The sequence below is a fragment of the Strigops habroptila genome, chromosome Z, assembly GCF_004027225.2.
Source record: "Strigops habroptila isolate Jane chromosome Z, bStrHab1.2.pri, whole genome shotgun sequence".
NCBI lineage: Eukaryota > Metazoa > Chordata > Aves > Psittaciformes > Psittacidae > Strigops > Strigops habroptila.
In genome coordinates this window covers 90,859,676-90,885,344 of record NC_044302.2, presented here as the reverse complement: position 1 = coordinate 90,885,344, position 25,669 = coordinate 90,859,676, and the positions used below count along the sequence as shown (strand labels likewise).

Sequence of the window (25,669 nt, the reverse complement as noted above, 5' to 3'; positions counted from 1 at the left end):
CCTCATTGCTTTGCCCACCCTGCCTGTGCCCCACATAGGTCCCACCGCGCCCTCAGCCCATCCTCATGCCCCGCATGGGTCCCTCTGTGATCCCAGCCCTTCTCTGTGCCCCACATAGGTCCCACTGTGCCCCCAGACCCTTGCTATGCCCCAAACGTTCTCACTCTGCCCGCCCCCTGCTGCACCCCATATGGGTCCCAGCATGTCCTCGGCCCCTTGCTGTGCCCCACGCAGGTCCCGCTGTGTCCTCAGTCCCTGACGGTGCCCCACAAAGGTGCCACTGTCTCCTCAGCCTGTTGCTGCGCCACACATGGATCCTACTGCGTCTCTGTCCCCTCACTGTGCTCCACACAGACCTCACTGCCCTCTTAGCCTCTTGCTGTGCACCACACGGATCTCAGTGGCCCTCCAACCCCTTGATATGACCAAGACGGGTCCCACTGCCCGCTCTGACCCCTTTCTGTGCCCATTGTGCTCTCAGTCCCTCACTGTATCCTACAAGGTCCATTCTGTCCCCATTCCCTTGCTGTACCCCAGATGGGTCCCACTACACCCTCGACCCCTTGCTGTACCCTACATGTGCTCCACGGCACGCCATCCCCTCCATGGACCCCAGGCAGGTCCCACTGCACCCCCAGCCTGTTGCTGTACCTTATGTGTGCCACACTGCACTCGCATCCCCCCATGGGTCCCACCACACCCCTGTCCCCCCACTGTGCCCCACACGGGTCCCATCGCACCCCCACCCCCCCACTGTGCCACACATGGGTCCCATCACACCCCCACCCCCCACTCTGCCCCACACGAGTCCCACCGCCCCCCCATCTCCCCATAGTGCCACACACGGGTCCCGCCGCACCCCCACCTCCCCACTGTGCCCCACACATGTCCCATCACACCCCCATCTCCCCACTGTGCCCCACACGTGTCCCATCACACCCTCAGCCCCTTGCTGTGCCCCACACTCCTCCTCCTCCCCCATCCCGAGCCCTGTGCAGTTCCCCTGCGGGGAGCCCCCTCCCCTCACTAACCCCCCCCCCAGGCTCCCAGCCCTATCCCGAGTGGGGTCCCCCTACGCCGCCCTCCTCCCCACAGCCCCACGCACCGCGCCCGTTGGCTTTGATGAAGTGCACGGCGGTGTCGGGGCCGCCCTCGTCGGGGGAGTAGATGTGGTGCCGCACCGTGAGGTTGCTGCCGTCCTGCAGCTCCTGGTAGACACCCTCGACGGTAAAGTAGTAGGGTCTGTCGTCGGTCTTGCGGTCCACGTAGAGGAGGACAGCGCGGGCGCTCCAGTTGAAGTGAGCGTGGAGGTGGGAGACGAAGGCGCCCAGTTTAGGGGCCGAGGGCCCGGTACGCACCGTCGTGCTGTAGTGCTCCCGTTTGCGGCTGAAGCCGGCCGCCACCGCCCCACCGGTGATGAGCGGCAGCCGCCAGTGCGACGCGAAGCGCCCCACGGACGCGGCCGGGTACACGCAGCCCGGCCCGAAGAGGACGTCGGGGTCGTGGTAAAGCTTCAGATCGACGGCGTTGAGCGGTGCCACGTACTCGGAGCAAGCGCCCTCCAACTCCGAGCTCATGAACTCGACGCGCACCGAGAAGGGCCGCGGTAAGAGCGGCGGTTCGCCCCGCTCCAGCGCCTCCAGCGCCAGGCTCAGCGCCGGCCCCACTCGCGGCCAAGCCCACGCGTAGCTCACGTTGCGCTCCGGTAGCACCACCGCCACCGTCAAGTTGGCCGCCGCCGCCGCCGCCGCCCCGTCGGGGGTCGCCGCCCGCCGCCCCGCTCCCGCTCCCGCCGGTACCGATACGGGCAGCACCAGCAGCAGCAGCAGTGCCGCCGGCAGCAGCGGCAGCAGCGGAGCCATGGGCCGCGCTGCCTCCTCCGCCGCCCTCGGCTCCTGCGCCCGCCGCCTGCTCCCTCCTTTCCCCCCCCCGGCGGCACCGCCCCGGGCCGGCCAGCGCCCTCTGCCGCCGGGCCCCGCCCGGCCGGACGGCACGGGGATGGGCGGCACCGCGGGGCGGGGGGACACGGGGGGCGGTGTCCCCAGAGAAAGGGGGGGGGCCGGGGGAGGGGTTAGTGGGATGGGGGGGCACCGGTTGGGGAGGAAAAGGGGGTGGGTTATCGCTCTGTGGGGGTCCCCAGTGGAGGGGATGGGGAGCGGGGATGGGGGTCCCCGAGGGGGAGGGACTGAAGGGGGTCTCAGGTACGGCGGCACCCATTTAGGGGGGATTGAGGAGGAGGTGCCGGGGCTCTATAGAGGGTCTATAGAGGGGTGGTCTGGGGAGGGGGCACCCGGGGTGTCCCCAGTTCGTGGGGGACTGAGGAAGGGGTATCTCTGCTTCGGAGAGGGCCAGCAAGGACCAGTTTGGGAAGGGCCATCCAGGCTTTAGGATGGGGACTGGGGAGGGGGTGCCCCATTTTGGGGGTACCCACCAAGGGCTTGGAAGGCAATGGGGTGCCGGGGGGTGTATGTGATGGGGCCTTGGCAAAGGGGTGCCCTGCGGGGGTGTCCCCACTGGGGGGTGTGAGGAGGTGCATGGCTGAGTGGGGAAGGGGCATCCCGGGTGCGGGTGTCCCCACCAGGGATTTCGGGGAGGGCTTGGACTGTGGGGTACAGGGAGAGTTGGGCTCTGTGGAGGGGATGCCGTGATCTGGGTGCCCCCTTTGGAGGGACATCCAGTGCCCCGGGTGTGGGTATCCCCCCTGGAGGCAGGTGGGGAGGTTGGGGAGGACCCTGGGGATTCGGGATGCAGGGGGGCAATTGGGGAGTCAGGCCCAGAGAAGCCGGATGCCCTGGGGATCCAGATGCCCCTGACACCCAGGATGTCCCCCATCAGCAGAGGGTGCAAGTGGGGAGCCTGGTGTCCCTGCAGCCCAAACCGGGGTGCACTGGGGGCAGGGGGGCATGTCAGCACTGCGGGGTTTAAGGCTCCGACCCCTGAGCTATGAGTCACAGGCCTTGGGAGGAGGATTGGGGAAGGGGGAGGGACCGTGGGGCAGCCCGTGGAGCCCAGGGGAGCGCTCTGGGAGGCAATGGCTGGGTATGGGGCAGGAGGCTGTGGGGCCGGGGCAGCCTGGGTATTTGAGGACGGATGTGAGGGAATGGCAGCCATGGGGGGCTGCGTCGGTCCGGGGGGGGCACAAAGGTGCCCTGGGTTTGCAGGGGGGGCCCGGTGGGGCGGGGGGAGCTGGGCAGGGGCAGCATGCCTGCGGTGCATTCCTCGCATTCCCAGCCTGCCGCCTGCTCCCATCGGGCGGGAGGGTGTGTGTGGGGGGAGTATGTATGGGGGTGTGTGTGTGTTGACTGTCCCTGCCCCACTGCTCAGAGCTATGGGGGGCGGCATGCGTGTGTGGGGCGCTGGGGGAGCCCAATGACTGCACGGGGGCCTCAGTTCTTGCCGGTACCGCCGGCAAAATCCCGTGGGGATCGGATGCACGAGGGATGCTGTGGGGCATCCCGAGGGGCAGACGGGGGGGGGCCCTGTTCCCTCCTGAGATTTGGGGCAGGGCCCCACAGCGGAGGACATGGCACCCCAGGGTCGCCCCTCCCATTTGGGGCTGCTGAAATCACGGCGGTGCCACTGCAGGTGTCCCCGCCACGGGTGACATGTCCTTCCTTTCGCAGGGTCACAGAGCCCGGTTCATCTACACCGGCACAACCCGCGCTGGGGATTGTGTTGCGGGCTATAAATACCCCGGTCCGGTCGCAGCGCGGAGCCGGAGGCGGTGCCTGAGCCGAAGGACGGTGAAATCCAACCGGCAGGGAGTATCAGCAAAAAGAAAGGAGAAGGGGGAAGGAAGGGTCTGGAAGAACTTCCCCTTGGGATGTGGGGCTGGGCACGGTGGGTCGGTGACAGACCCATCGGGGAAGACGGCTTCTGCTGCCGGGGCCTCACGGCGCACGGAGGGTGCCCGGTGCTGTGCCCGACCATGGGGCCGGTGTCCTGAGACACGGGGGCACCCCCGAGCCCTGGCAGCGGGGGGCAAAGGGTCTGGCACCATCCCGGGTGGGAAAGGCCTTCTCTGAGCTGGCTTCTCCCTGTCTGCAGCGGGCAGCGAGCCCCTTGCCCAGGTGATGCTCTCGGATGCAGGACGCGGGATGCAGGACGCGGGATGCAGAGGCAAATTGGAAACCAAGAAGAGATGTGGAGAAAAAGGAGTGGGGCAGCCGTGGGGACTCGCTGTAGGCGAGTGTCCCGGGTGTCCCGGGGTGTCCCGGGTACCCCGTGTTTGCGAGTTCGTGCCAGCAGAGGGGGCACGGTCCCCGCCGCCTGTACACGGCACACCGCGCCCCATACACCCCTACGCGGGGGGACACCGGCTACAGCCCACGGGGCTGTGCCCGAACACCCGCAGGGCACAAGGGGCGGCTGCCCCAGCTCTGCGGGCCAGGGCATCCCCGCACAAGTGCACAAAGGGGGCGAGGAACTGAGGTGGGAATGGGGTGTTGTGGGGCTTGGTACGCTTGCTATGCCCTCAGCCTGCTCCCTGGCGCATGTGGGGCTGGGGCTCACCATGCTTTGGGCTTTCTGTCGCTCCATCTCACCTCCCCATCCACTGGTTCCACGCTGAGTTTTAGTCTTTCTGCGCTTGGCATCCCATGTCTGGCAAGTTTTCTCTCCACAGACCTGTGCCCAGCATCCTGATCCTGCTGGTGGTCAGCCTGTGGTGCTCCATGGAAGTCCATGGTGGTCCATGGTGGCAGTCCATGGAGGTCCATAATAGTCTATGGTGGATTGTGGTGGTCCACCACAGCCCATGGAGATCCATGATGGCCTATGGGGAACTGTGGTGATACATGGTGGTCTGTAGTGGTCCATGGCAGTCTATGGCGATCCATGGTGGTCCATGAGAGTCTGTGGTGGTCCGTGGTGGTCCATGACAGTTTGTGGTGGTCCATAGCAGTCCATGGAGGTCCATGATGTTCTATGATGGACTGTGGTGATCCATGGCAGTCCACAGAGTTCCACGGTGGTCTGCAGTGGGCTGTGATGGTCCACGATAGTACAAAGCTGTCCATGGTTGTCCACGGTTGTCCACGGTGGACTGTGATGGTCCATGGCAGCCTATGCATATCCATGGTTATCTGTGGTGGACTATGGTTGTGTATGCAAGTCCGTGGTGGTCAGTGGTGGTCCTTGCACTGCATCTGAGCATGGTGGGCACCAAGGGTACAGCCATGCCCACCTGCCCTGGGGAGCTCATACCCATGAGGTTCCCATCTCGTTTTCCATCCAAACCAAACCTGATGATGGTTTCATTGCTAAAACCTGTTTCTGCACCTCCTCAGGCGCAGCAACACGCGCTCAGGTGGGCTGCAGGGCCCTGCCAAGTGCCCTCACCTCTGCACACAGAGCAGGGCCAGGAACCCGTCAGCTCCAGGAGGTGACTGTAAAGAGCGCACAGTGAGTGCCCCCAGCACAGACAGCTCCACCGGGGCCAGGTGAAGGAGCTGTGCAGGCACTGCCGTGCCAGGGCACGTGTGGCACTGGGTCATGGAGAGGTCTAGCATCAGCAACACCATCCTGCTGGAGGCTGGGGGCTGTCAATGGGTTGTGAAGGGGGGCACAGGAAGAGGGCAGGAGTGGAGAAGGCACCACTGAGGGTCCCCATCTCCATCCAAGTGGGAGCCAGGTTCTTGCTGGGTTCTCCATTCCCGGTGCTGGAGGAGCCTCCCCATCCCAAACAGGAGAGGAACATCTCCAGAAGGTTGGGATGGCTTTGGACAGGTGGGCATGAAACACAAAGGGATGGGTGCAGGCACAAAGGCAACCTTTGCATGTATGGGCTTCCTGTGCTGCTGCTGCCCTGGAAACCTGACGGGCTCCTTTTTTGGGTTTGGGGTTTGTGTGCCAATAGCAGCAAAAATGGAGTAGAGGCAAATACCTTAAAGGCAGCAATGTGGATGATGAAGCAGCAGTGTCACCTCCCTGGTTCAGGGCAGGGGCTGACCCAGTGTGTCCATGGGGAGAGCCCCACACCTCTCCATGCCCCAAACCCACGGTGGGACCCCACAAGCGTCCTTGCAGGGCACTGGGACAGGACATGTCACCCATGACCCTCTTTAGGAGGACCCTGTCCCTGATGAGCTGGGGTACCTGCTGCACTGCTTTCCGCTCCATCTGCTGCGGGACCCCCATGATGGGTGTGAGGGGTCCCAGCCCCATGCCCATGTGGTCTCTTCCACCATGAAGCCACCAGCCGTCCATGGCTTTTCTTGTAGGGTGTTCCTAAAGCAGGGCAGCACCCCAGGGTGCTTCCAACCAACAGCCCGTGACACACCAGGACGATGCAGGGTGCAGCAGGGGATCCGTCTTTCTGATCCTAGAAAGAGACTGGAGAAGATCTGTGGGATCCATCCAGGAAACTGGAAGCCCCAGTGCGTACGGGGGCTCTCCCAATCCCTGCATCCCACTGAGTCACAGTGCCCAGGACAGGCCTGGGGCTCCCTGGGAGCTCCCCAGCACATCCCATAGGATGGGGTCAGTGCTGGTGCTATGGCAAAGCCCCCCCCATCATGGTGTGCCTGCACCCCCAACCTCTCCAGCAGGTCCCCAGGTCCACCATGGCACTCTTTTGGCTGGTGCAGCTCCTGCGTGGCCCAGGAATGATCTCCCAGGGTTATTTCTGACTCACAGGACAGGAAGCGTTTCGGGGTTTAAGCTGAGTTGAATAATGTGCTCATTTCCTTGTGCCGACTACAAAGCACCTGCTCCGGGGGATTTATGGAGTGCCGCCTCTCGCGCTCGCTGCCCGCACGGATGTTTTCGTGTTTTCGGGATGGCCACCGGCTGCCAAGGCCTGTTTTCCTAAACACTCCGCACGTTTCCTTGAGGGGAGCCCGGGCAAAGCCATGGGATGCGTGCAGCACACCTCTGCGCTGGGGTACCTGGGTGCTGGGGTGACAGCACCCTGACAGGGGTGAGAGCAGCGGGCATGCGTGGCTAACACACTGGTGCCAAAACCTGGCCTGGCGCAGAGCAGGGATAAATGGCCAAAGGATGATGGAGAGGGATGGAGCATGGGGGAGAGCAAGAGATGAGGGTGTGTAAGAGAGGGCAAGAGGGAAAAGGGAGCCTGAGGGAGTCACGGCGTGGGGATGCTCAGACCTTGGAGCTCTGCCTCACACCAGCTATTGGGAAAAGAGACCCAGCCTGGGGTGGGCAAAGTACATCCCACAGACACCATCCGATAACAGACCCTATCCCATGGCTGGGGACCCACAGGCACCATCCCATAACAGACCCCATCCCATGGCTGGGGACCCACAGACACCGTCCCGTAACAGACCCCATCCCACTGCAGCAGACCCAGAGACACCAGCCAACACAGGTTTGTGGAGCCCTTGCAGAACGCTACACCCATCCCACGGGTTGGAAACAGCTCTTCCCTTCAAGCAGGATCAGTGTGCTTGTGCCGAGGCCAGGGACACCCATGGGAGACGCAGGGCATGCCAGCACGCCTCCCAGCCCAGGCTCCTCCGGTGTCACCGAGCTCCATCCAGCGGGCAGCAGAGTAAAGTGACATCAAGGTTTTCATCCTGTCCCCTCTGCTTTGTCCCTTTTATGGAGCAACAGCCCCATTGCTTTAGCCCTGGTGGGGTTGGTTCTGATCCCACCTGTACTTCCAGCCTCTGGGAGCTATCCCATCCGGCTTACCAGCTACGGGATGGAGTGAGCTGGCTGTCATGCCCTGGGTAGCCCTTTGTCCCCTCCTTTGCAGCTCCTGGTTGCCCATCTCTTTCTGCCCCCCCTGCTTGCTTCTCGCTGGGGTCTGACCATTCTGTGAGTGGTCCACAGGTAAGTGAACATAGCCTAAAGCTGGCATCTACCTGCACCCTGCCTGCTCCCTGCCTGCACCCTGCCCTGGGGGCTCTGGGGCTTGAAGCATCTTGGAGGCATTGAGCAAGTGACCCACATCCTGCAGCCACTGCAGGGCCCGAGGCAGCACCGAGGGCAGCTCAGCTGAGCGATAAGTTGGGGTTGGGTTTGTTGGGGTTTGTTTTTTTTCTCTGTTTAGAGAGAAAATAAAGCACTTGTGGGGAGCAGGAGCCAAGCTCCCCAGTGCCTAAAACAGCAATCACAGCACTTCCTCGGATTTATGGTGTTTGCTTTCACAATGCCAGCCGGGATCCTGTTTGCTTCCTGCTCTGCAGCTGCAATCCCAGCTGAAGGCTCAGGAGATTCAGGTTTTATAACACTCCTGGATCCTGCTGATGGCAACTTGTCCAGCATCGCTTATTACCCCCGTGCCTCCCGTGGGGCTGGGGTGAGCTGCTCTCACCCCATCCCAGCACCCACCAGTTTGGGTGCTCACCCCTGCCCATACACAGCATCCCATCCTCCAGAACAAGGGGGTCAAGCAGCAGGAGGACCCAACCGCTGCTGGGAGAGAAGGGCAATGCTGTGCCCCTGGTGGGTGCAGCACCCAGCTCCTCTTGGGCAGAGCTGCAGTCCAAAAGCAGGAGGGGATGTTCTGCTGCGGGGATGCTGAGACATGGATGTCACCCTCTGCAGGGTCTGGGGATGCTGAAGGGTAATGACTGCTCCTCACCAGCATTCCTGGACGTGCAGCTATTCCCTGCTGTTGCCCTCTGCACGATAAAGTGACTGAACTTACAGACCCCTTCCAGCCCCTACATCTCTTCTGTGCCTCTTCCCTGGGTCTCAGCTGTGCCTCAAAGGTGTGAGTATCAAAACCAGCCCCCCTTTCTCTCTCTGTGGAGCAAAACCTCCTCTGGGATGCACTCGCTAGTGCAGGGTGTCAGCTCCACCAGCCACAGCATCCCTTGGGTACCAGAGCAGAAGCTCTGGAGGACCAAGCCCAACTCTTGCTGCTGCTTCCCAAGCTATAAGCCCCCTGCTGCTCTGGTCCCCCCATGGGGCCCGGAAGGTGTCCAGGGATGCAAAGAGAAGGGGGAAGGAGCATGGCCTGGAGCGGGAAGAGCTGTGTGGAACCACCAGCCCCATCCCCAACCCACAGCCACGGTGTGGAGGGTGCTTCACTGCGCAGGTCCCTCTGCATCGTGCCAAGGTGTGTCCTGACCCCCTTTCCTCCTCTGCATTTAAGCAGCAAACTGTGCTAATGAAATACCCACGGGCCATAAGTGGGCTGGTAGCCTTAATCCTCTCTTTTGGAAACCAGAATGGCTGCAGAAATCCGGGAATGCCTCCCTTATGGAGCAGGGGCAGTGCCCCTCCACACAGCAGCGCGGTGCTCTCACCCCAGATTCCCCGTACTGTTCTGGAAGCCTGGCCAGCCCACGCAGCCTCCAAACGAAACCCACCGCTTTTGCTTAGCGTTTGTCGCACTCGGTGATGAAACCGTGATGGATGATTTCATTGTGGTTACCAGCGTGCCAGACTGCTTTTTCCAAACACACAATAGGAATATTCATTTACCGCTCTGACGACGAACACTTTTATCCTCCTTATATAGCAACAGCTCCGCACCAAACGGCGACTTTGATTTGTCGCTGGTACACTTCACCATCTCAGTGCATGTCCTTGTATCCAGCAGATTGTTCATGGATAATCTGAGCTTCTCTGATTTATTATCAGCCTTTTCCAACTGATCCCATCCTCGCTGCCATCCAGGCATCACCCAGGGCACTATGAGAGCACTGGGGTAACTCTCAGAGGGGAAGAAGAGATGCAAACCTGGGGTTGGTGCTTTGGAGGTGAGAGCACAAGACATAGGACGGGGATGCAGTATGATGGCGAGGGGGCCCAGAGCACCAGCACGAAGGGGCTGTGCCTTCGAATCCAAAGGTGGCGAATCCAAAGCGGATAAAAGGAAGCAATTCTTTTTCACTTTTTCACTCCGTGCTTAATTAGGCTGCCACAGGAAAACACTCAGGCCAAAATTTAGCAGGATTCAAGGAGGGATTGGGCATTTATGGGGATGAAAAAAAATACCCAGCTATAATAGCGGGTGCCAACACAAATTCTGGAAGGGATATTCAGCCTCACGCGTCAGGGTGTAAACCTATCCCAAACTCTCAGAAAGGAGGGAGCTTAACGCAGGGAAGATGACCCACATATGCCATCACTACTGACACCACCTCCTCACCGGCTGGACCCCCTTCCTGCTGCCGGCAGCACCTCTGACAAGGGCTGTGATTTCTCTTGGCAATTCAGCCCTTTGCCGGTAGCTTTCCAGGGCTCTGACCTGCTCCATCTCACCTATCCCCTCCCTTTGCCAGCTGATAACAGCATTATCACTTCAGCCCACAGGCAGTCCCTCTGGGTAAGGGTCTGTGTGGACCATGGGTATGTCCCTGCGTGGTGCGGCATCTTCTCATGGCTGCTTGCTTCCACCCAAGCCCCTCGGTTCTCTCTGTTTCTTGACCAAACGCACTTTCTCCTCCTGATTTCATCCCTCCTGTTCCCTGTTCCTGCTGGGGCTGGTCTCCGGCCTCCGAAAGGGGCTGCTCAGCTCCAGCATCTTGTGGGTGCTGCACATACACAGGCACAGCCCCACTTTCATGGGCACTGCTCAGATGAGCTCTGGTTCGTGCCTTGTGCAGAACCTTCCTCACTGGCACTACATCACTGGCAATCACTGTCCTGCCTGCTCCTGGCCTAAAAACCTGCCGTCAACCCCAACCCATGCGTGGCCATGAGCCTGGCATGGCTGCAGCCCAGGATGGGGTGAAACCACCATGTTTTGGTACCCAGGAGCTGGGTACAAGCATCTCCATCCCCACCAAGGATGGTACCATTGCATCCCACACTGCTTGTTGACAGGACACCGTGCTGCTCTGGTCCCTGCGCAATGGGATGCTCCCGAATCCTTGGCTGCTGTTAAGGATCAGACATCAGTGCAACCAGAGGGGAGCCTGGAGCTATCCTGGTCAGGGTCCAGGGTCTCTCGTGCTCACTGCGCTGCCGAGGGCAACCCCGCTGGGGTCCCTTGGATCTCCCCTCGCTGCGGAGCCTCGCACCCACCGGGGCTTCCAACTGGAGACATTTCTGGAGGGCATGAATCAGCTTTTCACAGCTTGTTAAAAATCTTGATCCTACCTCTTGTTTTCATGCCTTTCAAATCAGGAAATGAGTTTTACAACTTTTCCAGTGGGGCACAGCTGGTGGCCAGGGTCGTAAAGCTGAACTTTATAAATATCTCTTGTTGGGATCAGGAGAAGAGCATTAAAAAGGCGCTCAGAGAGAGTGAGAGAGATTGAAGGGAAGAAGCAAAGGCGATAGAGAAGCAAGGCAACCTCAGCAAAGAAGCCCAGCTCAACACTGACCATGGCCATGCGAGCACAGAAGATGGGGTGTGCTTGGCTTTGCCTGCTGCTCTCCCTCCTCCTCCAGCTGCCGGGCTCCCAGGCCAAATGCTACTTCCAAGCTAAAGGTAAGCAGAAAGGTGAGATGGGAAGAGGAGGCCTCAGCTTTCCCGGGGTGCTGGGGCTCTGCCCCATGTGCCTGTGAAGCACAGGAGGGACTGTGATGAGCTCAGGAGCGTGATCATGGGCCAGTGATGAGTGGAAGGAGCGGTCTATAAACCACACAACAGCTCCCCAGGGCTCTGGCTGAGAAACAGCTCGCTGGGCCATGGACCGCTCCTGGCAGGAGCGCGGCTGGGGATGAGTGTGCAGCAAACGGAGGAGGGCTGCCCATCATTCCTCTAGTGCCTCCCTCCAGGGCTGCAGAGATGCTCGAACCCCAAGGGATGTTGGATACGGCCTCTCCTGGGAAGCAAGAGCTGCTTGCCCCTGCCCTAGGCTGTCAGGGGAGCAGGGAGTGCTGCAGGGCATGGCCAGGGGATGATGGGTGGGAGCATCACCCTTGACAGATGCTTGGGCGTCCCATACCTGCAGGGTGGTGGAGAGGCCACCAAGCGTCTTCTGTACCATAGGGTGTGTAGGACATCATGACATCCCTTGTCCCTCCTTCAGGGTGCTGAGGAGGGTCCCACACACCCCGGCGCAGGCCCATGTGTGCTCATCACCACCGTTTCCTTTACAGCTCCCTGCGAGTACGAGGGGAAGCAGTTCTCCCTCGGGGAGTCGTGGCTGAGCACCAACTGCCTGCTCTGTACCTGCCTGCACCCCATCGGCGTGGGCTGCTGCGAGACGTGAGTGTGGGGACCAGGGGTGCTGGGGTGGGATGCTGCAGCCGTGCTGCCCTGCCATGGGCACCTTTGTGAGTCTGGTGGGTGCAAACGTGGGGTGCCAGGCATGGGGAGCGAGGGGCAGAGGTGGGCAGGAACCCATGGGGGTGTTGAGGTGAATGGGGACACCAAGCAAGGGCCAGGGGTGTCTCAGCACAGAGAGATGCCCAGCAGCTATGGGGGAGCTGACAGTGCCTTCTCCCACAGCACTCAGCACCCCATTGACTTCCCTGACTGGTGTGAAGCCCACTACGACTCGCAGACATGCCAGATCTCGGTGGTGCAGAAGGCCAACCCCAGCCTGCCCTGCGTGAAGAGCCTGGAGCACGAGTGGGGCTCATCCGGCACCCCTGAGCCTCTCATCAACAAGGTGCTGGGTGCAAGGCTGAGCAGATAGAGGCTCAGCAGCACCCTGTGCCCCCCTCCCTGGCATCACCCTCCACACCTCCCGCATGCTCCAGACCTGCCCCATCCCGTCACTGCTGCCACCTTTGAGGGAAACCACTATCCACACACTATGGTACTGAGTTAACATTTACACCCTAGCGCTGCCACAGTACGGCTTTGCTTCTGCCTTCAGCTCCCTGGACAGAATCAGGGCCCCCTTCCCAAGAGTTGCTCTGCATAGCATGGGAAGGTAGATCCTATGGGATCTCCTCCCAGGTGGGCAGGAAACCTCCAGCTACTAAAGAAAGGACTACAGGACCAAATAGTCTTGGACTGCACTCCCGCATCCAGCCTCAAGCTAAGCAGGTCCCTCGTCCCTCCCAAACCCCTGTCCCCCTGCACAGCAGCCACTGGGAGCTCGCAGCCCTTTATGCAGGACCCACACACCTCAGCCAGCCTCTTCTCTGCCCCAGAGCATGAGGGGCACAACCCACCTCTGGAACCACTAACACCCCTGTTCCCACAGCTCCTGGGGCTGGAGGGGATCCCCAGCACTGCAGGCCAGCCCCGGGCAACACTGCAACGGAGCCAGCCCAGAGCGGGCGGCAGAGCAGGGGAACCACTAGAAGATGTCCCCAAGGGAGGCCCCAATGCCCTGCTGCAGGGAAGCTGGGTGCCCTGCTGGGGTTCGGGGAGCTGAAGTTAATCCACATGTGCCAGGATGGAGCTGGCCATCCTGGCAGCCTGCCCCTGCTGGTGCCATGCCTTGTGCTGCGCAGAGCCTTGTGTAGATGTTTCTGTTCTTGCAATAAAGGTATTAAACAAAGAGGAGGTCTCCAGCCTTTTGACTGTCGTGCAAGGTGGGCTGTGTCCGCCACTGGGAACAGAACAGGAACAAGGCTCTTGGGAAGGATAAGTTTTGCACATCTGGATCTTTATTAGATTTTCATTAATAGAGAAAAACTACAGAAGGTTTGGTAGAAATGGGGAGCTGAGAGTTGAGCAGGGAGACCTCCAAAGCACATCACATGTTCACTCCGGCTCCCTAAGGATCCTGAGACCAGCAGGACGCCTTCACACCCAGGAGGGTGGGCAGAGAACAGCTTGTTGTGGATCATCACTGTGGTGCTGCCACTGCACGTGGCTGCAGGGACGCAGGACACCAGCACGTGCTGGCAGCGCTGGGGGAGGGCAGGGTTGTGCGTATGGGACACCCCGCACGAGAGGCAGGATGTGTGCTGGGGCAGGAGAGCAGGATCCCACCCAGCCCAAGTGGACAGACCTCTGCTTGAGGGGTCTCTCCGTAGGGGCACAGCCTTCCCTCAAGGCTGGTATTGGGCTTCACTGGAAAAGCTCCCCTCTCCTTTCCCCAGGCTAGGTCTTTCCCTCTTGGAAGCCCCTCAAGGGGAAAAGGCACGTCAGGCTGTTCTCTGGGCAGCAGATTTGGTTTTGGTGAGTGCTGGGACTTGCACCTTCACCCAGGCAGAGAGGATCCAGCTCCCAGCTGAGGGCTGCAGCACAAGATGCCGCAGCAAGCACAGTGCTCCTCCATCCACAAGTGGGACAGACTTGCCTGGTGCCTGCAGATGAAGGGGACATTGGGATGTGCGTCCTGCAGCACGCTGGTGACAGTCCTGACTGCCATTCCCACCGGCTTTAGCACCACAGGCCCTACCAGCTCTCCCCACTTCAGATGGTGATGGAGTTGGTGCTGGAGAACTGAGATACATAGGACGCCAGGATGGGGTTGGTGGGAAGGACTTTGATAGGCAAATCCCAGCTGAAAGTGTCCACTTCCATCTGCTCCACCCCACTCCAGGTGATGGCCTCCGACTGGCTCCCACGAACCAAGCAGTTCCCTGCTGACTCGCTGGAGGTCACAAACTCAAAGTGCAGCCTCCACTTCAGGGACACTGTGGGCAAGACGGGGGGTCAGCAGGCAACACCACAAGGGACAGGGACAGCAGCTGCCTCAGTGCTGTGTCCTGGCAAGGGGACATGCAAATAAACCTGCTCCCTCCCACAGGACACAGTCCTACCATGGGGACAAGCAAGGGGGGTCCCTTCCCCGGTGCCACTAACCGATGTTGGTGGTGAATCCCGGGGTAGAGCTGAGCGGGATGGGCAGGCTGAAGCTGCTCTGGGCTGTGTGCAGGCAGGCCTCCTGATGGCGGGCGTGCGTGCTGAAGGACACGGGCTGCCCGCGCCGGCGCTGGAACTCCTCCTGGATGCTCTCCTCTGTCTGCAGGCTCACTGAGAACTGCAGGGCAACCATAGAATGGTTCAGGTTGGAAAGGACATTAAGCTCATCCAGTTCCAACCCCCCTGCCATAGGCAGGGACACCTCACACTAGACCATGTCACCCAGGGCTCTGTCCAGCCTGGCCTTGAACACTGCCAGGGATGGAGCATTTACCACTTATTTGGGCAGCCTGTTCCAGTGCCTCACCACCCTCACAGTAAAGAACTTCTTCCTTATATCTAACCTGAACTTCCCCTGTTTCAGCTTGAACCCATCACCCCTTGTCCTATCGCTATAGTCCCTGATGAAGAGTCCCTCCCCAGCATGCCTGTAGGCCCCTTTCAGACACTGGAAGGCTGCTATGAGGTCTCCATGCAGCTTCTCTTCTCCAGGCTGAACAGCCCCAACTTTCTCAGCCTGTCTTCATACGGGAGGTGCTCCAGCCCCTGATCATCCTCGTGGCCTCCTCTGGACTCGCTCCAACAGCTTCACGTCCTTTTTATGTTGAGGACACCAGAACTGCACACAGTGCTCCAAGTGGGGTCTCACAAGAGTAGAGTAGAGGGGCAGGATCACCTCCTTGGACCTGCTGGTCACACTGCTGGTGATGCAGCCCAGGATATGGTTGGTTTCTGCACTCAAGCACACACTGAAGCTGGCTCATGTTCAGTTTCTCATGGACCAACACCCCCAAGTCCTTCTCCGCAGGGCGCTTGCTCTTACAACCTCACAGAGCCCTGGTGCAAAGGCCCAGGGCCTCCATTTCCCAAACGACCTCAGAACTGGAGCCCTTCCCCTCCTTACACCCCAAAGGGACCTCAGCTGCCTCCTACTAGAAACCCCGCAACAGCCCAGTGCCACCCCAATCCCTTCTCCCTCTCCCCACAGTGACCCCGAAGCCAGCACTGACCTGCAGACACGGGATGTCTCCTTCTGAGAAGTTGAAGGTCCCAATGACATCTTCGCCGATCTTATACACGGTCTTAAAGATGCAGAACGTCCCCACCTTGCCACGAGTGTTGCTGATGTTGTACAGGTCTGTGGAGCAAGAAGGGGGCAGGAATAGAGTTGTGGTAGGACAAAGATCTACTCCATACAGTGCTCTAGGTTAATCACAGAGCCCAGCAGATGTGACCCCTGCCTCCCGCCTGCGCGTGAAGGACAGACCCTGGAGGCAGCATTCCCTTTGGGAAAGGCCTGCAGTGGCTGCAATATGCTGGAAAAAGGGTCTCTCTGGCCAAAGTAAGAAGAGCCGGTGACTGGCTGGAAGGAGCCCGTGGGAAACTCTGACCCAGGCAGGACTTGATGGAGCTGCTCCACAGCCCCGGTCAGAGCTTTGCTTTGCCAGCAAGACAGTTTTGCACAAGCCCTGAGCTGTGCTTCACGCCCGGGTTAGGACAGCATGTTCAAGCAGGGGATATGACCTACGCAGGCTGCGTCGGGAGGTGGCCACCATAAGCAGCTCTGTTGCCAGGTCTGCCAAGCGAGAGTCTTTCTTCAAGCCCTCCTCCGCCTCCAGGAAGGGATTTGAGGGTGCAACAGCCTCATCCTGTGGGAACTGATAATCCTTGAGCCCTGGGGAGAAGGTGAGAGTGTTAGAAGGACAGAGCGCAGCCAGACCTGTGCCTGCAGGCAGGGCAGCACGTGGCCTCACCGTGCAGCACGAGGACACGGAAGGGTACCCGCAGGAGCTTGATGGGAGAGTTGACACGCTGGCAGCCGATGGTCAGCTTGTACACATACTTCACTGACTGTCCCCGGAAAGAGGGAGGCCCGTCTATGGGCAGCGTCTCACAGTAGGAATCTGCAAGGAGCACAGAAAAGACCGAAAGGTTGCTTTGCAAGGCCAAAAGAAAGCTCCTGGAGCTGTTGCTCACAGGCTCCCTGCACCGAGGGTTAGGACCAGCAGTGGTGCTGAGCTACGGACAGTGCCTGGCGCTTTCTGCTGTCTCCTCTTTCCCACAGCACGCCAAGCGCTTCCCTGGCTTCCCTGCGCCAGCGCACTGCTCCTCACATCACATGCACCGTCATCCAGATGTTGGCTTCCAGCACATACAACCACACAAACCAACTCTTCTGCCTCAAAAGAATGCGAAAGATGTAAAATCCAGGAACTCAAACACATGAGAGCTAAACTTACCCATCACGAGTTCAACCTGAATTTGCCTCTGCGCACTTCCTTCGCACACCGCTTCCACAACGCAGTCACACGCTGCAGCCTCCTCAGGGCTCTGCTCCATGCGGCGCAGAGGTGCTGATCAATACCTCATGCCCCTTTTGATACTGGCTTTACACAAACCCAAAACTCTGCAACAAAAATTAGCTTCTTCCTGTGTTTTCCTCTGAAGCACCAAGTCTAAATGGCCAAGAAACGAATCAAGAGACCTTCACAACAAGTCGTGGCGTATCCCGCTTGACAGACGGATGACTTGGACCACAAAGCCTCTGTCTCGAAGACCTCTGTGACGCTGGGGCCTGGCTTAGACCACATTCAGCCCTCCCGAAGCCCCTTGGCCACCACACAAACCCCAATGCTTCTCGACACAGCATGAACACTTCTGCAGCTTTCCCAAACCACACTCTGTATAATAAGAAAGGCGCAAACACTGAACTGTGGAAAGTCTCCACCTCTCTGGCTTGCCCACCATAACACAGATACACCGTGCCAGAGGAAGGGCAGCATCCTGCTGTGAAACCACAAATCCTTCCCCACCTCTGGCACATCCTAAACATCGAGGCTTAGATTAAAAGCTAGGGTTACGTTTTTAAATATAGCTTCTAGATGTAAAATAACAGGACTGGAAGGAAGAAAAAAGCCCATGCTAGCATGTCGCCTCCACAGGCTGTCACACCTTAAAACACAAGCCTGTCCCACTGGACCGGGGTGCAGATCAAGCCAAGAACTGTCCTGACAGGGAGGAAAATCAAGATATTTCAAAGGAAAGAAGCAGACTGCTTTTAACCCCCTGTACCAGGCTTAAGAAGAGTGCTCACAAAGACCTTCACACCCAGTGAGGATAATCTGAGCAGAGACCACCACTGCCCGAGGAGGATGGGTGGTTTGCTACCTGGCACAGGAATGCCAAGACTCAGGAAGTCCCAGCTTCCGCGCATATCCCAGAAGGAAGCACATTCCTGGCGCTATGGATGCCTTCCTTACCACCCGCTGTACCCTCTGGCTGGGCTCCCGGCTGTGTCCAGGCTGCTTCCATTTCCTCCCCTCTCTGTGATCTACTAAATATTTAAAGGTATTACAAAACCGGAGAGGAGGCAGAAACAGCCACAGAAATTGAGGGCTTCAGAAAATGTTTGATGGTGACAAATCTAAAGAGCTCAGCCTGCGCAGCGTGTCAGAGGGATGGCAGATGAGTCGACTTCAACATACAGGCACTATAACAACGGGAAGATATTGGGGAATAAGCTGGCCAGCAACTGAAAACAAGGCCTTTTATCAAGAGACAGCTTGACCTCAGCTGTATGTGCCAGCTCTGGCTACAGTTTAATAACATAGTGCTTTGCTGAACCAGAATTAGGATTTCTTGGGTTGGTTTTACTATTATTTTTTTTTTTTCCCTTTCCAAACTGTGCAGCAAAACTCAAAACTTCTGAAAAACAGGAAATGAAGAATTAAGATACACACCCACACAGCCTTAACTCTGCCTCCACGGAGCTGGCAGGAGCCCCCAGGAATGATGTGCAGGCATGCCAGATGCAGTCTCGCGTGAGAGGAACCAGCTCCACAAGCTGACGGGATCGGTGTGAGCAGCCTGGCAGAGCCAGGGCTGTGATACGGTGGTTTCAGTGCTGAGAAGCCCAGTGCCATGCACTGCAGCATCGCACATGACACGTGCGATGAGTGTCTGCTTTGCACAGCCAAGGGGAAAGGCTGTAACATACAGCGAAGGAAGCTCAAACTGTAGAAGAGTTTGTGTCCTTCCTATGGAGCGGCATCCAAGTGCAAGGCAGACACAGGCTGCTCGTGCCAGTGTCACACACACACACAATACGCCACCGATGGGAAGGACAGAGTACCACCAGCTTAGCTGGGGGCTGGACAGCTTCTGCCTGCAAAGCCACCGCACAAGGAAATGCTCTCAATCCATCCCAGCCATGGGACTGTAGGCACTGATCTGCTCTGCCGGAAGACTGCCCAGCCTGGGATGCACCAGGAAAAGGGGCTTCCCCTTGCTCCCAAGGAATGGATGCTCCAGCCCCACACTGGCAGCGGTGGGAAATGCACGAGAATGCTGGTGAGCCTCAGGCAAGCTGAGATTTCTGCCTCCTTTCGCCTCCTCTCTGGCACAGCCGCTTTCAGAAAGCACAGCAGACCTTGGCTCTGATGCAGCAGGGCCAGCTCCTTTCCCCAGCACGCTGCTGTACAATAGTAAGCAAACAACTAAACCTGCTCAATCTGCTTTGCAGTTTAGGAGACACAACCCCAGACAGCACTGCCCCATCCCACTAACCACCTAGTGAAGCCAGACTGCTTTCATCTTGTCCACCTTTCCCTCCAGTCAGGCCCCTTCAAGCCTAGAAAGGCAGGAGAGCCCAGCTTCAAAACCAGCCCGTGGCTCCTTGCTCTCACCTACAGCTCTGCTCTCACCTCCCCAGAGCTTCAGTGGAGCCCTCTCCACCACAGGCACTGCCTCTCCACTCCCTTTGCTCTGTGACTTGAGATGTCTCCATAAACCATCCCCAGCAGATCCGTAGGACAACCTGAGGCAGCTCTCCACACGCAGCCTGCAGTGCCCAACCGTACGCTGCCGCTGGAATGCAAAGGAGATCCCACACGAGCTGACAGGCTGGGTCACGCAGCCACTGACCAAGAGACAAAAGCACATACTTGTATTTTCACAGCTGCCTGCTCAGGTAGAAGCAGTTGCCTGGAACAATGAAAATGAGTGGCTGCAAACTCCTTGTGAAAAGGATGATTTCTCTAAACAGCAAAAGGGAAAGCAGTAATGAAGGAGAGTTTAACGAGGACCTACTGGAAAGATACCGCTGGAGGGCTTTGGAGGCATGGAGAGCTTGGAGCAGAGGAGAAGTGCTCACTTTTACGGCAGAAAAACTAGAAGCAGCAAAAGACTGTGATCTCCAGGACAGCCACAACCTGAAGAGGAGGCACAGACTCTCCGGAGCCTATATCCCAAGAACACTCTGGGGTGGCTGAAGAAACAAAGGTGGGGAAACACGGGTGTGTGTAAACGTTCCTTCAGCTGCAGCCAGGTATTTCAAAACGTTTTATGCCTCACAGCTACACAACGGACCTGCGCAAGGGCCACGGGCCAGGGGCAGGACTGAGGGACATGCTGCCGTATGCAGCACTCATATAGTGGAGAACAGACTCTGGGTGATGCAGCATGCTGATCCGCAGCACTCATGCTCCCACCAAAGCACCCTGGTTTAGGAAGCACCAGGGTCTGCCACTTGCAGCACTCAGACCTACAGAGCCAGCTTTGAGCACGGCGCTGGCCAGGGGCAAGCTGTCTCAGCAGGGGAAGAGAAGGCAGGACTCACAGGACTTTGACTCCCCGGGGTCCAGTCGCAAGTCACAGAAGAGAATCTTCGGTGGTGTGGACAGGATACACTGACCCCGCTCTCCTGGAAGAGAAGAAGAACCACATGAATGCTGCCCGGCCTCGGACCATGACCAGGCCAGTCAGGCGAGGACACCTCAAGCCCCAGTCAGATCATGAGACATTCCCGAACGGCTGGGCAGACAACCCTCCAACCTTTTGCTCCAAGCTAGTGCCACTTTGATCTCAGTATTAGCAAGCTCCTGCAGCAGCCGTCGCCAAGGAATTGCACAAGGAAAGCAACACAGACTGCCCACTCACTTCATGCACTCTGATCTCAAGACACATGCTATAGTCCATTTGATTCCTGCTTGCTGTGCCCTCACCATCCCTACCCAGAGTTACAGCAGTGGCACTCACCTCTGTTGGGGACAAAGACTGTCTCATTCTCTGCCTGCACGTCGTGCTTGCTGCCATCAGAGGGAGGGAGCGCTACCCGGTTCTCACTGGCGTGAAACTGGCAGTGGATCTGGGCACTGGCCCATGCCAGCATCTCACTGAGAACAAAGAAGAGCAACAGTCATGTCTGTGCTTTAAACCTGGACTACGGCAAGCATGAGCTGAGAGAAGAGCAGCTCTTGCTGCTCAGCTCCATGTGGGACTGCTTGTCTGGGAGAAAGGAAGACTTGCTTCACGGTCACTGAAACCACTCCAAACAAGCCTTCGGAGCAAGCTCGAGCTGGGGTGCTGACACAAAGCCACTTCCACTCCATTTGCTGACAGCAGCTTCACCCAAAGCCTGGCTCTGGGCATGAGGGCTCTTGTTTAGCAGCAATATTTGCAGCCTAAGCCACAACACCTCAGGCACAGCACAGACACGGAGTGAGGAAACACCCCTGCCCTGAGAAGCCCACTGTGCACATGTGGCAGAAGACAGCCAGCAGTGCAGGTGAGCAGCCACCCCTTCCATGGGGACAGAGATGAGATGGCCTGTGCAGAAGCTCACAGCGATCCTCTAGCAAACATGCTGAGGTCAAGTGTCCCAAGATCCGGTCCCAAGCCTTACTCACTGAGTCACCTTTCTCATCACCCACAGCTTGGGACTGGCCACAGACTGCACTCTTGAGAGGACACCTCTAGTTGTCACGCATGGGCCAGGCCTGGCAGAGGACTTTTAGACACAAAGAGCTGAATCCCAAGCCAGAAGTGACACAGAGAGCAGCACTCCAGTCATAACACAACCATGAGGGAAGTGGGCAAATTCAAAGGCAACAAGTACCTGCAACCTGGGGTCAGCTGCCCCTGCATACAGCACCCAGCTGCCCCAACCTTGACACTCCTCAGGGCAGGCATGGCACAGATGTGCTCCCTCCCCACAGCACTGTCCACCTTGGAACATCAACTTCTGGCTGTGTCAGACCAGAGGAGGATACTTCTGAGCCCTTTGTAAGGACCTATTTTCTCCTCCTGATGTAAGGGACTTGCTGATGGCTATAGCGGAGGTAAAGGTGTCATTCTGCCCCTTCCCTATAAAGCCGAAAGAATTGGCATGAAAAACAGCCTCATATGAGTTTTGGACTCTGCTATGACACCAGCCATTCCACACGATACTTCCCATGGCATTACTGACACCTTTCAGTTTCCAAAACACTCATCTATTTTATTTCAACAGCAGCAGAACTTCTATTTCAATTAGCCGGTGTATGGTTCCTCTGGTGTTTTCTAACAGCATGATCTGATTAGTAAGCACTGACACCACTTCTAGGTGGCACAGGGATTTTTTGTGGCACACGGGTACCTCTCAATGTGACACATCAGAGCAGTTAAACGTCTAGACGAACCAGAGAGAGAGGTGTGCTGCATTTGTTTCAGCTGACTAACAATGTGCTATTTGATCTTCTGTATGTGCTGGCTGCCTCTACACAAACACGTGTTGGTTACTCTACCCAGTTACCTCTAACCCCACAATTGACATTCTGTATCTTCAAAAGCACCAGCATGGCTTTTCCACAAGGGCTGCCATAATGTTGTAAGGTATCTGGAAATGTATATGGCAACAGAGAAAAACTCCTTCTTAAGAGACAATATTTACTAATTTTATATAAAGGCCATGAATATATACATTTATATATATTTTATAGAAGGGCCATGAAGACGATGAGACGGCTGGAGCAGCTCTGCTCTGGAGCCAGGCTGAGAGAGCTGGGCTGGTTCAGCCTGGAGAAGAGAAGGCTCCTGAAGGGGAGATCTGATAACAGTCTTCCAGTGCCTAAAGGGGCTACAAGAAACCTGGAGAGGGACTTTTTACAGGTCCTATAGTGATAAGACAAGGGGGAATGGCTTTGAACTGACAGAGGGGAGATTTAGATTAGACATTAGGAAGAAGCTCTTCCCTGCGAGGGTGCTGAGGCACTGGCACAGGTTGCCCAGAGAAGCTGTGGCTGCCCCATCCCTGGCAGTGTTCAAGGCCAGGTTGGACACAGGGGCTTGGAGCAACCTGCTCTAGTCGAAGGTGTCCCTGCCCGTGGCAGGGGGTTGGAACTGGATGAGCTTTAAGGTCCCCTCCAACCCAAACCATTCTATGATCCTATAAGCTCAGCATTATTACAGTACCTTCAAATTCAAACACTGCATTTTGAATCTTTTTTTTTTCTTCCCCAGTATTGTCCAACAACGAACTGCTGGATTGTTTTCATTTTTTTAACCAGACACCCAAACAAAATTTGCATGTCCCTTCCCACCGCAGACCTGGCTGCTCCAGCAGACAGGGCGAGAAGGATCCTGTGCTGGTGCTGAGGTCTCTCTCCTCTCTTACCTCTCCCTGCGGCTCCTGCAGCCCACAAGGGCCATGCTCCACACAGCCTTTGGGCAGAAGAGCTTTGTTTCTTGTACACCTCGTACACCACCTCCAAATTAACTTCCTGACATTTACTGACTGTCCTTTAGTTCTGTCCCTACACTTCAAATGTGCGCTTCTCGGTTCCACCACCTCCACCACAGCTTGTGGCAGCCCCGAAAGCTCCTAGTCCCTGACAGGTCTATCTGCCTGTTGCAGTGACCATGCTTTGATCTGGCTCCTGCCTTTACGCAACCCACAGCTTCAATTTCCACCAATCTATTTAGTGTTGCCACTCGTATGACTTCGCCAGGTCTGGTCAGTTCTGGTCGCCTGCTTCTTTATTTAAAAGACTTTCCTTTTCCAAGCGGCAGTTTTCTGCAGACCAGGACACACATGAAGTTCCCAAATGAAGCTCCTGTAACTGTGCCGTGAACCTCCAGAACTGCTCCACTTGTGGTCCCACACGTGTCACAACTGGCCAAAACAGCACTGCTACTATACAAGACGGAAGTCTGGAAAGCTAGACATATACCACGGCTGAATTTTGAAAGCTAGATTCAGCAGGCAAGGTGAACCAGGAAGGAAAAGATGAAAAGTTAAGGAAAGCAATAAACAAAGAAGCCCTGCGGCAGTAATACAAGACACTGCTTTGGTGCTGCTGAGGCTGCAAGCCCTGGAAGCAGGCCCACCAAAACAATTATGTGTGAAATGCGTGCTGGTGATGAAAAGATGCTGAACCTGAACGGACGCTTCCCAGGAAAGGCTCAAGATGAGAAAGCACTCTCCACCCCTGGGAGAGCCAGACAAGGCCACACACTCAGCGGACATGGATGCTTTGGTTGACTACTTCTGATGTGGAGTCACCCAGTGTGAGCCAATATAGGAAGCTCCCTTACAGTCACGTTTCCTCAACGCCTCTTTCGGGCACAGCAATGATAAGGGGAGATGCAGCACTCAAATTCTGAGCCACAGGAAATGCTGCCACAGAAAGCTGCCTTTTCCTGACTCTGGGCAGTGCTTGCCCCTTTGCCTGCCAGCGCTGGAGGCAGGGATCGCACTGATGCATCAGCACAATGCTGGACAGAGAGAGCACCTTCCATAAGCATAGGAAATCATGACGTCTGGATGTTGCCCTGTGAGACTGTCACCCTGGTGTAACTAGATATCCCACTCTGACAGCCAGTTTGGCTTCATTTTCTGCTGGTAACCCTGTCACCGAGGGCTCACCTGAAGGTTAAAAGCAGGTTAAAAGCACCTTTAACTGCATACCTTTTCTTCTTGTCTCTTTCTTGAGGGCAGAAAACCAGAATAATTACCTCAGTTTCAGCCCTGAAACAGCAATGGCACAATGCACTCTTAAGGGAGTACCGCAGGCAGGGAAGTCACCAGTGGCTGAGCTGGCACCATTGCCCCACAGCGCAGCCATGACCACATCTCAGGAGTGAGGGAATGCTGCTCCCTCTGGAAGCACCCAGAGAGCTCTGCCACAGAGGCTTCACGCATGGGAGGGCTCACTGGCACCGGCTGCCATACCTGCTGGCAGACGTAGATGAGGCTGATAACGGGTTGGTGAAAGTGATCACACACTCCAGCACCTCCCCTGCCAGGAACACAGGCCCACGGCCCAGCTTGGCCAACACTTCAATCATGGCTTGGACAGCCCTGCTGCACACCTGCCAAGAAATAAAGGAACAGTAAGCACGGGGACAGGGCTAGGTGGTGTAACAGAGGGAGACGGCCAAAGCCAGGCATGTGCACACAAGGAGGGCAAGGAGAGCCCCAGCTCTAAACACATGCAGCATACACACATGTATGGGGGTCAGGGAGAGCCCTAGCTCTAAACACAGCATGCAGACATGTACAGAGGTCAGGGACAGCTCTGTCCTGGCACATACATACACACCCCCCCTTGCACACACAGGGAGGGCAGGGAGAGCCCCACCTCTAAGCATGTATAGCACACTGACACATACAGCACACAGACATGTACCCGGGTCAGGGACAGCTCTGTCCTGGCACGCACATACATACATACATACATACATAAACACACTCCTCACACACACGGCCTGGGGAGGGCAGAGGCAGCCCCAGCGCTCCACGAGAAGAGGCACAGCCCTGGCCATGCACACACGTACCCACACCGCCCCTCAGCCCCACACAGCCTCAAGGCGGCCAGGAGGTACCGCGGGGGGGGTCGGGCCAGCCCTGCCACTCCAACCCAGGCGGCTCAGGGGCGGCCGGGACCGCAAACGCACACATCTCAACACCCACCTGCGGGGCCGGGGACACAGCACCGCACCTTCCCGCAGCGCCGGGCCGCTCCGGCCGCGCTCACTGCCCCGCACAGACCCGCCACAGCTCCGGGCCCAGCTTCCCCTCAGCTCTCCCGACCTGCTCGGCGGCGCTCGGCAGCGTTCGGAGCTCACTCGGCAGCGTTCGGCGCTCATTCGGCAGCACTCGGGGAGCGCTCGGGAGCTCTCGGGGCTCACTCGGGAACTCTCGGGGTTCGCTCGGCAGCGCTCGGGAACTCTCGGGATCCACTCGGGAACTCTCGGGGCTCACTCGGG

The 25,669-nt window shown here is 57.8% G+C and overlaps 2 protein-coding genes across 4 annotated transcripts; one reads left to right on the top strand and one right to left on the bottom strand.

Annotated features, from left to right (window-relative positions):
• The first annotated feature begins 8,522 nt into the window (after positions 1–8,522).
• On the top strand, positions 8,523–13,328 carry MSMP (microseminoprotein, prostate associated). 2 transcript variants are annotated; one of them, XM_030512717.1, is made up of 4 exons: positions 8,523–8,683; positions 11,139–11,356; positions 11,971–12,079; positions 12,323–13,328. In XM_030512717.1, exons 2-4 carry the CDS (start codon positions 11,251–11,253, stop codon positions 12,510–12,512), a joined length of 405 nt encoding a protein of 134 aa, XP_030368577.1. In that variant the 5' UTR covers positions 8,523–8,683; positions 11,139–11,250; the 3' UTR covers positions 12,513–13,328. The 2 variants fall into 2 exon arrangements, 1 of the variants encoding a protein (XP_030368577.1); XR_003995129.1 differs by lacking the exon at positions 8,523–8,683 and having other exon boundaries at positions 9,763–11,356; positions 12,323–12,868; positions 13,029–13,328.
• Positions 13,329–13,415: 87 nt separating this feature from the next.
• Positions 13,416–25,563, bottom strand: RGP1 (RGP1 homolog, RAB6A GEF complex partner 1). 2 transcript variants are annotated; one of them, XM_030512715.1, is made up of 9 exons: positions 25,374–25,563; positions 24,633–24,772; positions 20,681–20,817; positions 20,262–20,345; positions 16,399–16,548; positions 16,173–16,319; positions 15,655–15,782; positions 14,585–14,762; positions 13,416–14,415 (listed from the first exon to the last, which is right to left on the bottom strand). In XM_030512715.1, exons 2-9 carry the CDS (start codon positions 24,746–24,748, stop codon positions 14,192–14,194), a joined length of 1,164 nt encoding a protein of 387 aa, XP_030368575.1. In that variant the 5' UTR covers positions 24,749–24,772; positions 25,374–25,563; the 3' UTR covers positions 13,416–14,191. The 2 variants fall into 2 exon arrangements, with proteins under 2 accessions (XP_030368575.1, XP_030368576.1); XM_030512716.1 differs by lacking the exons at positions 20,262–20,345; positions 20,681–20,817; positions 24,633–24,772; positions 25,374–25,563 and adding an exon at positions 19,348–20,241.
• Between the last annotated feature and the right edge of the window lie 106 nt (positions 25,564–25,669).

Bases quoted from the DNA above. Each gene is read 5' to 3' on its own strand.
- MSMP (XM_030512717.1), top strand. From the start codon at position 11,251: ATGGCCATGCGAGCACAGAAGATGGGGTGTGCTTGGCTTTGCCTGCTG. The intron at 11,357-11,970 runs GTAAGCAGAAAG...TTTCCTTTACAG, and splicing joins ATGCTACTTCCAAGCTAAAG to CTCCCTGCGAGTACGAGGGG. The intron at 12,080-12,322 runs GTGAGTGTGGGG...CTTCTCCCACAG, and splicing joins GGCGTGGGCTGCTGCGAGAC to CACTCAGCACCCCATTGACT.
- RGP1 (XM_030512715.1), bottom strand. From the start codon at position 24,748: ATGATTGAAGTGTTGGCCAAGCTGGGCCGTGGGCCTGTGTTCCTGGCA. The intron at 20,346-20,680 runs GTGAGTGCCACT...CTTCTCTTCCAG, and splicing joins AGTCTTTGTCCCCAACAGAG to GAGAGCGGGGTCAGTGTATC. The intron at 15,783-16,172 runs GTAGGTCATATC...CTTGCTCCACAG, and splicing joins CACCTCCCGACGCAGCCTGC to ACCTGTACAACATCAGCAAC.